The sequence below is a fragment of the Eschrichtius robustus genome, chromosome 7 (assembly GCF_028021215.1).
Source record: "Eschrichtius robustus isolate mEscRob2 chromosome 7, mEscRob2.pri, whole genome shotgun sequence".
NCBI classification, from domain to species: Eukaryota; Metazoa; Chordata; class Mammalia; order Artiodactyla; family Eschrichtiidae; genus Eschrichtius; species Eschrichtius robustus.
This window is the reverse complement of record NC_090830.1, coordinates 105,359,757-105,372,106: the sequence shown is the minus strand read 5'-3', so window position 1 is coordinate 105,372,106 and position 12,350 is coordinate 105,359,757. Positions and strand designations below refer to the sequence as shown.

Below are 12,350 nucleotides of genomic sequence, written 5' to 3'. Positions count from 1 at the left end.
TCTTAGTTGTGGCAGCCGGGCTCCTTAGTTGTGGCACGCGTTGTGTTATATGTTGATAGTGAGTACAGAACCCAGTGATTAAGAAGTCAGACTCTGGAATCAAGCTACCTGGGTTGAAATCCGGTACTTTCCCTACTAGCTGGACAAGTTAGTAAGCTCACTGATCCTCATCTGTAAATGGGAGATAATGATAGTATCCACCACTCTGGAATATTCAGAAGATTGAGTTACTCAAAGCATTTAAGATAGTGCCTGGCAGATAGTAAACACTATGTGCATTAGTCAGGGTTCTCCAGGAAACAGAACAAGTAGGATGTGTGTACGTGTAGAAAGAGAGAGAGATTATGAGGAATTGGCTCACATGATAATGGAGGCTAAGAAGTCCCACGATTGGCCATCTGCAGGCTGGAGACCCAGGAAAGCTGGGGGTATCATTCAGCCTGAGTTCGAAGGCCTGAGAACCAGGGGAGCCAATGGTGTAAATCCCAGTCTGAGGTCAGGAGGAGACGACATGAGATGTCCTGGTTCAATCAATCAATGAGGCAGAAAAAGGGGGTGAATTCCTCCTCCCTCTGCCTTTTGTTCTGTTCCAGGCCCTCAATAGAATGGCTAATGCCACCCACATTGGGGAACTCCATCTACTGAGTCCATCAATTCAAGTTCTAGTCTCATCCAGAAACATTCTCATAGACACACCCAGAAATAATGTTTAACCTGGGCACCCCACGGCCAGTCAGGTTGACACATAAAATTAACCATCACACTATTATTATTACTATTCCACATGGACTGAGTTTGGTTCCTTGATATGTAAAAGATAAGACTTGTTGAAATTTAATATATTCATAAAGTGAGAACAAAGTTTCACTTATGATCCCAAGTGGCCTTCAATCAAACCTTTGTTAAAGACGTAATTACTGTCATTTAGGTTCACTATAAACAGGGAATGTTTCATCAAGTTCTTCATTATTCTTTCTCATTTCAGGATCTTATTACCATTCCCCAGGGAAAACTAATTCCAGCTAATTATATATATGCAAATTTATTTGACTATCATAAGCATTTTTTTTCCAATCAGGGAAACAAACCCAAGTAATACTGGACTGAGAGATAACTCCAGTAATCAAAGAATAAAGCAAGAGCTAAAGTACCATGTCATATTTGGAATGGAAATCTAATTACTGTATGTGAAAATATGAATAATGCACAAATAACATGCTTAGCACTACAAGCATATGGGTATTACATACAAAGTTATACATACAAGTACACAAATGCATACACTTAGAGTAGTTGTTTAACTTGTTTTCAAATTAAAATGTGAAAAGATTCATGAAAAAGAGGGAAGAGCTACAGTGGGTGGGCAGTCTAGGGGAGGATGCCGGTGCTGTTTAGGGAGGGGTTAGAAGCTGAAGCTACCAAGGTCACAGCCAAAGAGTGTGGACTCTCTTCAGTGAGTTAGTTCAAAAGCTTAAAAGTTAATTGTCAAAAGGAATCTTTCAACTCAGCTTACCTCATTAGTCAATTGACTAGAAAAAGTAAAACTAGTATAGTTGATTGCTATCAATACCACTACTAATAATAGGACCTAATATTAGCTCGTGACTTTCTAGTCTCCATGGTCCTTTGAAGCAGAGTAATAGTCCTGGACTTTGGAGTCAGACAGACCTGGGAGTTATACTTACTTCTGTCCATTACTGGATGTATGAGATGTACATCCCCTCTGAATCTCAGCTTCCTCATCTGTGAGATGGAGCTAGTTATACAGTTGGAAAGGATAAAATAAGGCATTCTACATACCTGGTTCATAGTAGTTGATCCTTAACATGAGTTAAGGATTTCCCCTTCCCACTCTGGCTCTTCTCATTCTGTCCTCAGGTTGACCATGTGAAGGGAGCACATATCATTAACCTCATTTTACAGATGGCAGAATGAAGCTCAGAGGGTTAATGGCAGAGCAAGTTCACAGCCAGGCCTGCCTCCTACTGACAGTCTTTATTTGGGGAATCCAGGCATCAACATATATATTTTTTAAAAATATTTATTTATTTATTTATTTTTGGCTGCACTGGGTCTTCGCTGCTGCGTGTGGGCTTTCTTTAGTTGTGGCGTGCGGGCTTCTCATTGTGGTGGCTTCTCTCATTGCGGAACACGGGCTCTAGGCACACGGGCTTCGGTAGTTGTGGCGCACGGGCTTAGTTGCTCTGCGGCATGTGGCATCTTCCCGGACCAGAGCTCGAACCCGTGTCCCCTGCATTGGCAGGCGGATTCTTAACCATTGCACCACCAGGGAAGCCCCAACATCAATATTTTTAAAAGCTCCCCAGTTGATTCCAATGATTCTAATGGGTAGTGGGTGTTGAGATCCATGCATTCCACTACTTTTCCAGTCTAAAATCTCGTGTTCCTCTGGTTCCAAACCAGGAGTCTTCCCCATAGCTGGCAGATGTGATAACACTTCCTCCCAGACATGTTCGTTCATTCATTCCTCCCTCCAACCGGTCTGCTGTGTGCCAGGCACAGGCCAAAGGGAACTTTCCAAATGTCAAAAGTTAAGATGTCCAGTTGTTGATGGAAATGAATTTTCATAGATATAAGTATGGATATAGCAGCTTACATCTCCCTTGCTAGTCTCACTAATGTGATCATAGTAAATTTAAGAATAATTAAAAAATAAAGTGGTAAGATTACTTGAGTCGTGCCTGTTTTGTTTGCTTAAGTAAAATCTGGAAAAGAAAATGCTAAAATTTTGAACTGACCCATATTCATTGAGCCTATCAGCAGTGATGACAGACACTGATGAGTTATAGTTAGGGAGACTAAAAACATAGCCAACAAGCTTCACCAGTCCCAAAATAGAAGCGAAATTGTTGATATTTTCCAGAAAATTTCACCTTATCCCTGTTAACTGAAGTCTAAAGGGTTTCCTTCTTTGGTTTTAGAGGAATTATATTTTATTTGGCTACCATGTGTGTTGGATGCAACAGAGTGCCTCCCCTTCATAAATCACCCCCCAGCTCTATAGATAACTGGAACCTGCCCAAGAAAAGTGCATTAATTCTCCTGCCCTTCACTCTCTCCTAATCACTGCGCAATTTTGCGGCTAGATTACTTGTCAATCACATGAAGCTAAGTCTGTTTGCTTCTGCTTTTCAGCTGGATTCCTGGCAATGAAGAAAACAAACAGAAAACAGATGTCCACTACAGGTCCTTGGATGGTGAAGGGAATTTTAACTGGAGATTTGTCTTCCCTTTTGACTACCTTCCAGCTGAACAGCTCTGTCTCGTTGCTAAAAAAGTGAGTTCTGAAATATGCCAGTGGGGAGTGGATGTCATGGGTCTTCCTTAATGCAGATGCTCAGAAAAGGTTGGGGCTGCTCAGAGTCTTGGAGATCATGGGTCCAGCTCCTCTTGGTACAGATGGGGACTTTGAGACCCCAGTGGGGTAGATACTTGCCCAGGGTCACACAGCTATGGCAGTTATTTGTGTAGTTATAACAGAAGTATAAGGAGTACAACTTTGCTTCCACTAACATGTTGGCAGCAGGGGGAAGGATCTGGTAACTGGGGGTCTTGTGTCAATACATACAACAACCTAAGTATATGTTTATGTCACAGGGAGACTGATTTCTTCCCCTGATAAGCAGAACTGTTGCACTAATTCACCAGAGGCAAAATATTAATGTAGGTGAAATATCCCTCTTACCTTCCTTATTAAACTTAAGCATCTGCCTGCCTTCCTTCGGGAGCACTTCCGTGAGGGTTCATGGCCCTCCTGGTCTTAATTTATAAGACTCTCAGTTACAGAACTCAACTCAAACTGGCTTAAACCAAAAGAAATGATCTACTGGTTCACATTACTAAAAAGTCCAGAGTTGGCTGGCTTAAGGAACGCCTGGAGCCTGGGTTGAACTGATGTCTTTAGAAACTGCTCTCACCTTCTCCGCCCCTCTGCCCTGCCTTCTTCCATGGGCCTCACTCCCTGGTGAGTGCAAGGTGGCTGCCAGCAGCCCCAGCTCGTATCCTGCCCTCTCAGCAACCTCAGCAGAGACAGGGGGATGAATCCCCAAAGGCACCAACCAGAGTTTTGGAACTGGGCCCCAGCGTCTGCCTGTTTGAGGCCATGTGTCCATCTCCAAACCAGTGTTGCCCAGGGATGCAGCGCTCTGATTGGCGAGACTGTGGAGTTAGGGATAAAGTCACTTCTCCCCAGATTGCATGGACTGGGGGAAGGGCATCTCTAAGGAAAATCTGGTGCTTTCATCCAAAAAGGGAAGCCTAAAACCTGGGTAGGTAATAACAACAGATGTCTTTTATAGGCCCTTGTCCCATTTCTCCCTTCCCCACCCCCTCCTGCCATATTCTATAAACTTTTCCTAGCTCTGCCCGGTCACCTCCTCACCCTACACCCGATCAGAATATACCTGCCTCTCGTCCCATCTGGCCAGGCCCTACCCCCTGCTGGCCCTACTCAGTGCTGATGCTCTAGTGAGCACTTTTTCTGTCCAGGTGAGATGAATGCCTTCAAAGGGACCTTTCTAGAGACATATAGGCTCATCCTGATGTTGAACCATGCACACTTTCAGATAATGAGACAGACCGGGGGGAAGGCAAGGGATCTGGGGTCAGGTAGGCCTTTAGGTAAAGTTACCTTTCCTATTTACTCACATCTAGAGCTGGACCTCTCAGCATCCTGAGTAGTCCTTGGAGCATGACCCCACACAGGACAGCCGAGTGGGGTCAGACAGCAGCAGAGTGGGCTTCTCAGCCCCTCAGAGCCAGGGCCTCTGAGCCCTGCAAAAGGGACCATTCCCGGAATGTCATCTGAAAAACGAGAAGCAATCCAACAACCTTCCTTCAAATTCATGAAGCACTGGGGGATTTCCCTTTCTTTTGGGGCCAGAGGAACTTAGGTGTAAGCAGGCTGTGGGGACGTCATTATTATCCTGGGCTAATTCTGTCTGGGCAGAAGCAGTGACAACAGGTGAGAACCTGCAGGACACACCCTCTCCCCACCTAACTCTAGGCTGAGGGATCTGAGGGTCATGGTTGACCACGGTATATAAAACGCAGCAGTATTTTTCAAAAGCCAGGACATTTTAAATCTGCACTAACAAAAGAGTGAAACGTGGGCCCCCATCTCCTCACCCCCGTGTGAAATGAGTGTGCTCGGACATCCTTGGCGGGTTGGCGAGGTCGCTGAGCAGAAGTAACTCCTCCGCAGGGGATATTTCGGTCTGGCCTGGGACGGCTTAGCTTTGGGAGGATCATCTAGGCAGGCTACAGTCTTTAGGCCAGGAGACATCATCACTGTCCAAACCGCAGGAGGGGCAGCAGGAAGTCACACTGATAGGAACATGGCAGGAAACCTTCTGGTTGGGAATTGCCTGGGACAACCTTTTTGTCACCCAGCTGGTAGTCTTGAGATTTCCTGGGGAGCCCGACTGCCTCATCCACCTGGGGTAGAGGGGTAGGCCCAAGGGCGGGGTTTCGGGTGGGAATGCAAAGGAGAGAAGAGGCCCTATGCCTTGATGCTGGGTTTTCAAGAGGCCCAAGGGGAGGGTGTTAAGAATCCAGTAATCAGTGTCATCTTGGTTTGTCTGTCCCTGTTGGCATTTTAGGAGCATTTCTGGAGTATGGACCAAACTGAATTTCGGGTCCCACCCAAACTGATCATTCAGATATGGGATAATGACAAGTTTTCTCTGGATGACTACTTGGGTAAGGCTTACCTTTGGATACTTTTCTCTGAGAAATTGTGCTTGAAATTAGTAAAAGCAATTAAAACTTGGAATCAATTATTTAACTCTCCAGTACTGTGGGGTGGGGTCCCACCCGCTGCCTGGATGTCCCCGGAGCGGGGTGGCCTGCCCGTCTGCTGCCCAGGTCCTCTGAGAAGTGGGCACAGTGACTGGCGCTGCGGGCCCCGGCCACTCCCAGGGCCCTTGCACCAGCTCCTGTCTTGCTAGGAAGACACAGATTTTGTTTTCAGGGATGCCACAAGCCTTGCCTCCACTTCCAAACCTCTCTCTCTCTCCCTACTCTCAGCACCTCAGAATTGGCTCCCTCCTCCTGCACGCTGCTCTCAGCGGTCACTGCAGTCCCCTGATGCCCCACCCTTCTCTGGGGTAAAAGGCCCTTGTTAAACACCCTGCTCCGGCCCTCCATTTTCTGGCACACACCCTGGTCCCCCCAAAGCACAGTGTTCTTATTTTCTCTCTCCCAGGCCTTGGGTGTCTCATTGGCCTGCTCTGTTTCTTCCTCTTCCTCTTTTTTTTTTTTTTTTTTAATTTATTTATTTTTGGCTGCGTTGGGTCTTTGTTGCTGCGCGCGGGCTTCTCGTTGCCGTGGCTTCTCTTGTTGCGGAGCACAGGCTCTAGGCACACGGGCTTCAGTAGTTGTGGCTCGCAGGCTTCAGTAGTTGTGGCTCGCGGGCTCTAGAGGGCAGGCTCAGTAGTTGTGGCGCACGGGCTTAGCTGCTCCGCGGCGTGTGGGATCTTCCCGGACCAGGGCTCAAACCCGTGTCCCCTGCATTGGCAGGTGGATTCTTAACCACTGTGCCACCAGGGAAGTCCCACAGCCTCAGTCCTGATCCTTGTAGAACTGGGATGATGGGCAACATTCTTTGTTTACTGGCATGGCAGGCAACATTCCCTGTCCACAGTAGTGTGCTAACTTAGAAAGCGTAAAGAATAGTAGAGGGTTTTCCCTTGGAATTTAAACGAAATAGTCTGATAACAAATAAAGAGAATGACTTTATTTCTAAATGGCTAGTGGGCAAATGGTTGCAGTTATCACCAAAAGGAGAGACAAAATAAAAGCAGGCATAAGTTCCAGAAAGGCTTGTGGGCTATGGATGCATTGTAAGATGAAGGGCAGTTTCTGAGCCTAAAAATTTATAGAGAATCTGCCACAACCTCCCTGTTACTCTCTGCTGCCACTGTTGAAGACCACCTCTTGTCCCCTAGTCCATAGACATGACCCAACACACACATACCTTTTTCTGAAGGAGAGGTTTCCTGGGAGTTCCCAAGCCCCAAAGACAGTCAGTTAAAGACAGTTATTAACTACAAAAGAGTTAATGCCTCACATCACGGAAGAAAAGTTGTGCTTCTCCAGGCACCCTGAGCTGGGCTTCCTAGTTCCTGGGGAGAACTTTCTGTTGAGAATTCAATGTTCCTTCTCAAGCTCTTGTTTTTCAGGTTACACTAGGAGAAACTTGAACTTGACTGTTCGATGGAGCTTCCCATGTTCCAAGTACCAGTTTTCTTTACCCAACGCCAAATGACTATGTTAGGGGAAGTTTAGAACCAATATGAGCAAATTCCAAGTCCAAGTTCAGTGGAAATTTTGTCTGGAGGTGTTTAATTATTTTGAGTTTGCAGAAGAACTCTTTTTATGCTCCTATCTCTGAGAAATTAAATGGGTTGTTCTCTGTGAGATGCAGAGCAGTGGACAGATACTTCTTCTGCCACTTTCCATTCTGTCTGGAAAGAATTTTAACTGCCTACCAGGGTCCGTTTCTCTAACTCACCTGTCACCTGTTCAGAGTCATGGTCTACCTCTCTTCTGACAAGTACATTCTGTTCACTTGTGAACAACGGCTGATCCACTTGAAATTTATTTGGGTTTAATGTTTCCTTGGCTAGGTTTCCTGGAACTCGATTTGCATCGCAGCATCATTCCAGCAAAATCACCAGAGAAATGCAGTTTGGACATGATTCCTGACCTCAAAGCCGTGAACCCCCTTAAAGTGAAAACCGCCTCTCTCTTCGAACAGAAGTCCATGAAAGGATGGTGGCCGTGCTACGCAGATAAAGATGGCTCCCGTGTGATGGCTGTATGTATATTTCCTGGTTGAGGGTCGTTTATTCCTTTTCTCCTTTAGGTTTGGCCCTTTATGAGTAGCTTTGCTCTGGATAAGATAAGGGAGGTTAAATTGGTGGTACTTTAAGTTTTGGGAACGGTTTGTACCTGGGATTATAGGAGAAGGTGGCAGATGCTGTTAGCATATGTTTGGGGTTGAGTGGAAGATAGAGGGATTGGAATTGTCAAAAAAACTGGGAATGCAAGTGGTTGCGCTGTATTTCTTTAGGACTCTCCTCCACCAGGAATGCTAATTTATGTTGAGCTTCCAGTACAATTCAGTACAGAAAAAGAAACTTAAAATTTGAGCTGTCCTCATCTTTAAAAAAAAAAAAAAAAAATTTTTTTTTTTTTTAAAGATGGAGGAAACAGGGAGTGTTGACATCCATTGAACATGAAGGCCATAAGTTACAAGCACATTTGGAAAACTGAAGATAATTTTGATGTAGAAGCAAAAGTGCGGGTTACCGTGCCCTGTCACAAAAGACTACCTAATTCATTATGTATTATTAATAATAATTAATATTTTACACCACTTATTATAAACCAGACAGTATACTAAATGCCTTATATTCATAATCTTGTTTTTTAAAACAACTTTAAGGTATAATTTACTTAAAATAAACTGCACCCACTTAAAGTACAATTAAGGTGCACAATTTGATGAGTTTTGACAGATGTATATGCTCATGAAACCACCACCATAATCAAGATCCAGAACATTCCCATTACCCCAAAAGTTCTTTTGTGCCCTTTGCAGTCCATCACTTCCTCTGCCCCTGGTGCAGGAAACCACTTATAAGCTTCCTGCCACTAGAGGGTAGTTTGTACATAACCTCATTTAGTTCTGCTGATAACCCCATGAAGCAGCCATTACCTACATTTTATAGATTCAAAGAACAGGCTTGGAAAGAAGGACCACCTTGCCATAGTCGGACACCCACCTTTGACTCGTCGACAGAGGAGGCATCTGTGCTCCATCGCCTAAATGAGCGTCAGGGTCAGAAGCTCTCAAATTGTTGGTGACCTTGTGGGTGCCAGGGTTCTTGAAAGTCTGTTACAACCTTAGTCGAGCCTGGCTATAAGAGTGGACAAGTTTCTAGACCTCTCGCAGCCTCCGTGTACTCATGTGCACACGAGGATCACAGCAGTACCTGATTTATAGGGCTGCCCTGAGCATTACACGAGATTATCCCCATAGAAGGCTTACGCAGTGCCCAGTGAACCAGTCAGGAACCTGTGAACAGGGAGGCAGCATTCGTTCATTCACTCACTCATGCATTTCTTCAGCTAGTGTACATCGAGTGCCCACTAAGTGCCAGCACTGCTCCACGCAGTGGGGGTACCGAGGGGAGCACGAAGGCTCTCTTGGAGCCCACACTTAATGATCAGTCAATGTTAGCTATTGTGGGACTTCCCTGGGGGTGCAGTGGTTGAGAATCCGCCTGCAAATGCAGGGGACACGGGTTCGAGCCCTGGTCCAGGAAGATCCCACAGGCCGCGGAGCAACTAAGCCCGTGCGCCACAACTACTGAGCCCACGTGCTACAACTACTGAAGCCCGCGCGCCTAGACTCCGAGCTCTGCAACAAGAGAGGCCACCGCAATGAGAAGCCCGCGCACTGCAACGAAGAGTAGCCCCCGCTCACCGCAACTAGAGAAAGCCTGCGCGCAGCAATGAAGACCCAATGCAGCCAAAAATAAATAAATTAAAAAAAAAATGTTAGCTATTGTTATCAGCAGTATTTGGGTTATTCTGGGTCCAAGTAAAGTTAGTTACAAAGGGAGGTATGTGAGCAGGCAAGGAGACAGATGTGAGAAAGTTAGAATGATGGGGATCCAGAGACTGAAAAGCAGGGAGGAGGGAAAGCAATTTGTCCTCTCAGTTTCCCACCAAGGGGTCGGTTCAGAAACACATGGAAGAGGAAATGTGATGAAATCTCTTGAGGAAAATTTAAGGCAATCTAAGGATTGTTTTTTTACAAGAATAAAAATCATTGCTCGGGGAATACTCCTCGGGTCGAAGTGAAAATATTTGTGAAACGTGATGTCATGTGTTTAACCTGTTCTGCTTTACTGAAGGGGAAACTGGAGATGACGCTGGAAGTCCTCAATGAGAAGGAGGCCGACGAGAGGCCAGCCGGGAAGGGACGGGATGAACCCAACATGAACCCCAAGCTGGACCCACCAAAGTGAGAGACCCTCTTTGTTCTGATCCCCAAACACCTGCAGTCTGAAAGCCCCCCTTCCAATTGCCTTAATGCAATGGATTAGCTGTTGTCTTCATTTTTGTGCTGAACAGGGGAGCTGGGGGAGGGAGACGTTGGCAATCTGGCTCCACTTTAACCGTTCTCCTTCCCGTGAAACCGAAGTCCAGTGTGTCTTCGGCATCTTAGAAAGCCCTAAAAGGTTAAAGGCTCTCTCAGCCAACTAAGGGGAATAATATCTTTTCTTGACTTTATAAAATGTTGTTAATCATTCTTTAAACTATTATGCTCGGAGGTATAAAATATCTGTCCCTCCTGAGTCGGGTAGGTAAAACCATTTCTTTGCAATGCAGCCGACCGGAAACTTCCTTCCTCTGGTTCACCAACCCGTGCAAGACTGTGAGGTTCATCGTGTGGCGGCGGTTTAAGTGGGTCATCATCGGCCTGCTGTTGCTGCTAATCCTGCTGCTCTTCGTGGCCGTGCTCCTCTACTCCCTCCCGGTATGAGTCCCTGGCCTCTCGTCTTGCCTCTTTGGGTGTGAATTATGGTTGGTCATCTCACTTGGTACTTGCCCTTTTTGCCATCGGGTAAAATGACCTACGTTAGCAGTTGTGGTGTTACAAGCCGTCAACCTTTGGAAAATTTAGAGTACTGTGATCAGGATTACATTCTCACAGTTTCATGAATTACAGGCAGAACTTCGTGGCCTGAAAAAAAAAAAAAAAAAACAAAACTCTGGTCTCAGGAATTCTAGGAGCAATCCCTTAGGCCTTTATGAATGTGTGTCTTAAACCATAGCCAGCATTTCTGACGGATCTTCCTGCCTTCAGACTTTCTTGTTCCAAACCATCCTGCATCCTAACTGCTGACATTTCACAGATCCTGGGCTCATTATAGGCCTACACAAACCTTGAACTCCACCCAAACTAGAGAGCTGGCCTCTCCAGACCAGTATTGCCCTTACCTGCCAGGATGCCTTTGCCAAGGCTGTTCCTTTGCCCATGTTTTGTCTATTAAAACCTCCCTCATTCTTTAAGGCCCGCATTACATAACCTCCCCCTCAAATCTCCCTTAATCTCCACAGTCATAAATGGGAGGTTTGTCGGTGTGCCTTCATTGCTGAAATCGAATTTGAAAATTTCTGCATCTCGACTTCATATACTTCTTAGCTCAACAAATTCCTCGAATGGAGGAATGCAGGCACTTCTAGGCACACTGACAAACCTCCCGTTTGACTCCCATTTTTGACTGGCGGTCCTACTGGAATCTAGTGGGTAGAGGCCAAGGATGCTGCTAAACATCCTGCAATGCACAGGACAGTCTCCAACAAGAATCATCTGCTCCTAAAGGTCAATAGTACCAAGATTGAGAATCCCTAAGATATATATACATGGCCCTCTTTCTGTTTCCTTTTCAGAACTATTTGTCAATGAAGATTGTGAGGCCAAATGCATAATGGAAGCAAGGGCTTCTTTTCCAGAGTCATCCAGCAATGAGGGAATCCTGTCTGTCTCTGTTTACAGATCAAAACCGAGAGTGATTTTGTTTGTGTCTGAGACTATATTCCAGGGGCATGTTACACTACTTCACCGAGGCCCATCACTTCCCAGAGGCTCTAAGTCCAGGTCAGGCCAACAAGCAACATTTTTATCTTTTGAAGTATTAAAAGTTTTAACCATGTTTTTTCAGAATATTTTTCAAGGTGGCTGGTTCCATTTAAAAATCATCTTTTTTTTCCTGTGTCCTAGTTCTATAAAATTCAATTTTTGGAAATTGCTGAAGTCAAATTTGAAAATTTCTGCATCTCGACTTCATATACTTCTTTATCTATAGTTAACAAAAAAGGACTGTGCATTATCAAGTAGTTAGAATAGGTGGAGGAATTTTTATTTATGCCTGCAACCATTGTTATATTTTGTATGGATAAATGTCATGAGACTATTCATCCTCTGTGATGAACCCAAATAAAAACATTCTGCCTCTGACACATACCTGTTTGTTGTAGCTGTGGGCCAAGCTGGGAAGGAGGCAATTTCTAGTCTGGGTCTCAGTGGATGGAATGCCAGGGCATACCACTTGGCTGTAAACCCCTTATCAGTGTACTGCCAAAGCTTGGCCAGTGGGCCAAACTGAGGCTAATATAAGAAATTGACACTTATTTAAAGTACTTACTCCATGCACATCATTGTTTTAAATGCTTTATACCTATTAACTAATGTAGTCCTCAAGGTAATCCTATAAAGGTAGTAGGTAACATTAATCCCATTTTGCCCTTGA

The 12,350-nt window shown here is 45.2% G+C and overlaps 1 protein-coding gene across 2 annotated transcripts in view; it reads left to right on the top strand.

Moving 5' to 3' along the window:
- MYOF (myoferlin) overlaps positions 1-12,060 on the top strand; it is a 157,475-nt gene extending 145,415 nt beyond the window's left edge. For both annotated transcript variants that reach the window (XM_068548215.1, XM_068548214.1), the window contains 6 exons: positions 3,157-3,298; positions 5,622-5,721; positions 7,650-7,840; positions 9,948-10,057; positions 10,426-10,573; positions 11,491-12,060. In XM_068548215.1, the coding sequence (XP_068404316.1) occupies positions 3,157-3,298; positions 5,622-5,721; positions 7,650-7,840; positions 9,948-10,057; positions 10,426-10,573; positions 11,491-11,529 (730 nt within the window). In that variant the 3' untranslated portion in view covers positions 11,530-12,060. The remainder of the gene's footprint in view (positions 1-3,156; positions 3,299-5,621; positions 5,722-7,649; positions 7,841-9,947; positions 10,058-10,425; positions 10,574-11,490) is intronic.
- The last annotated feature ends 290 nt before the right edge of the window (positions 12,061-12,350 follow it).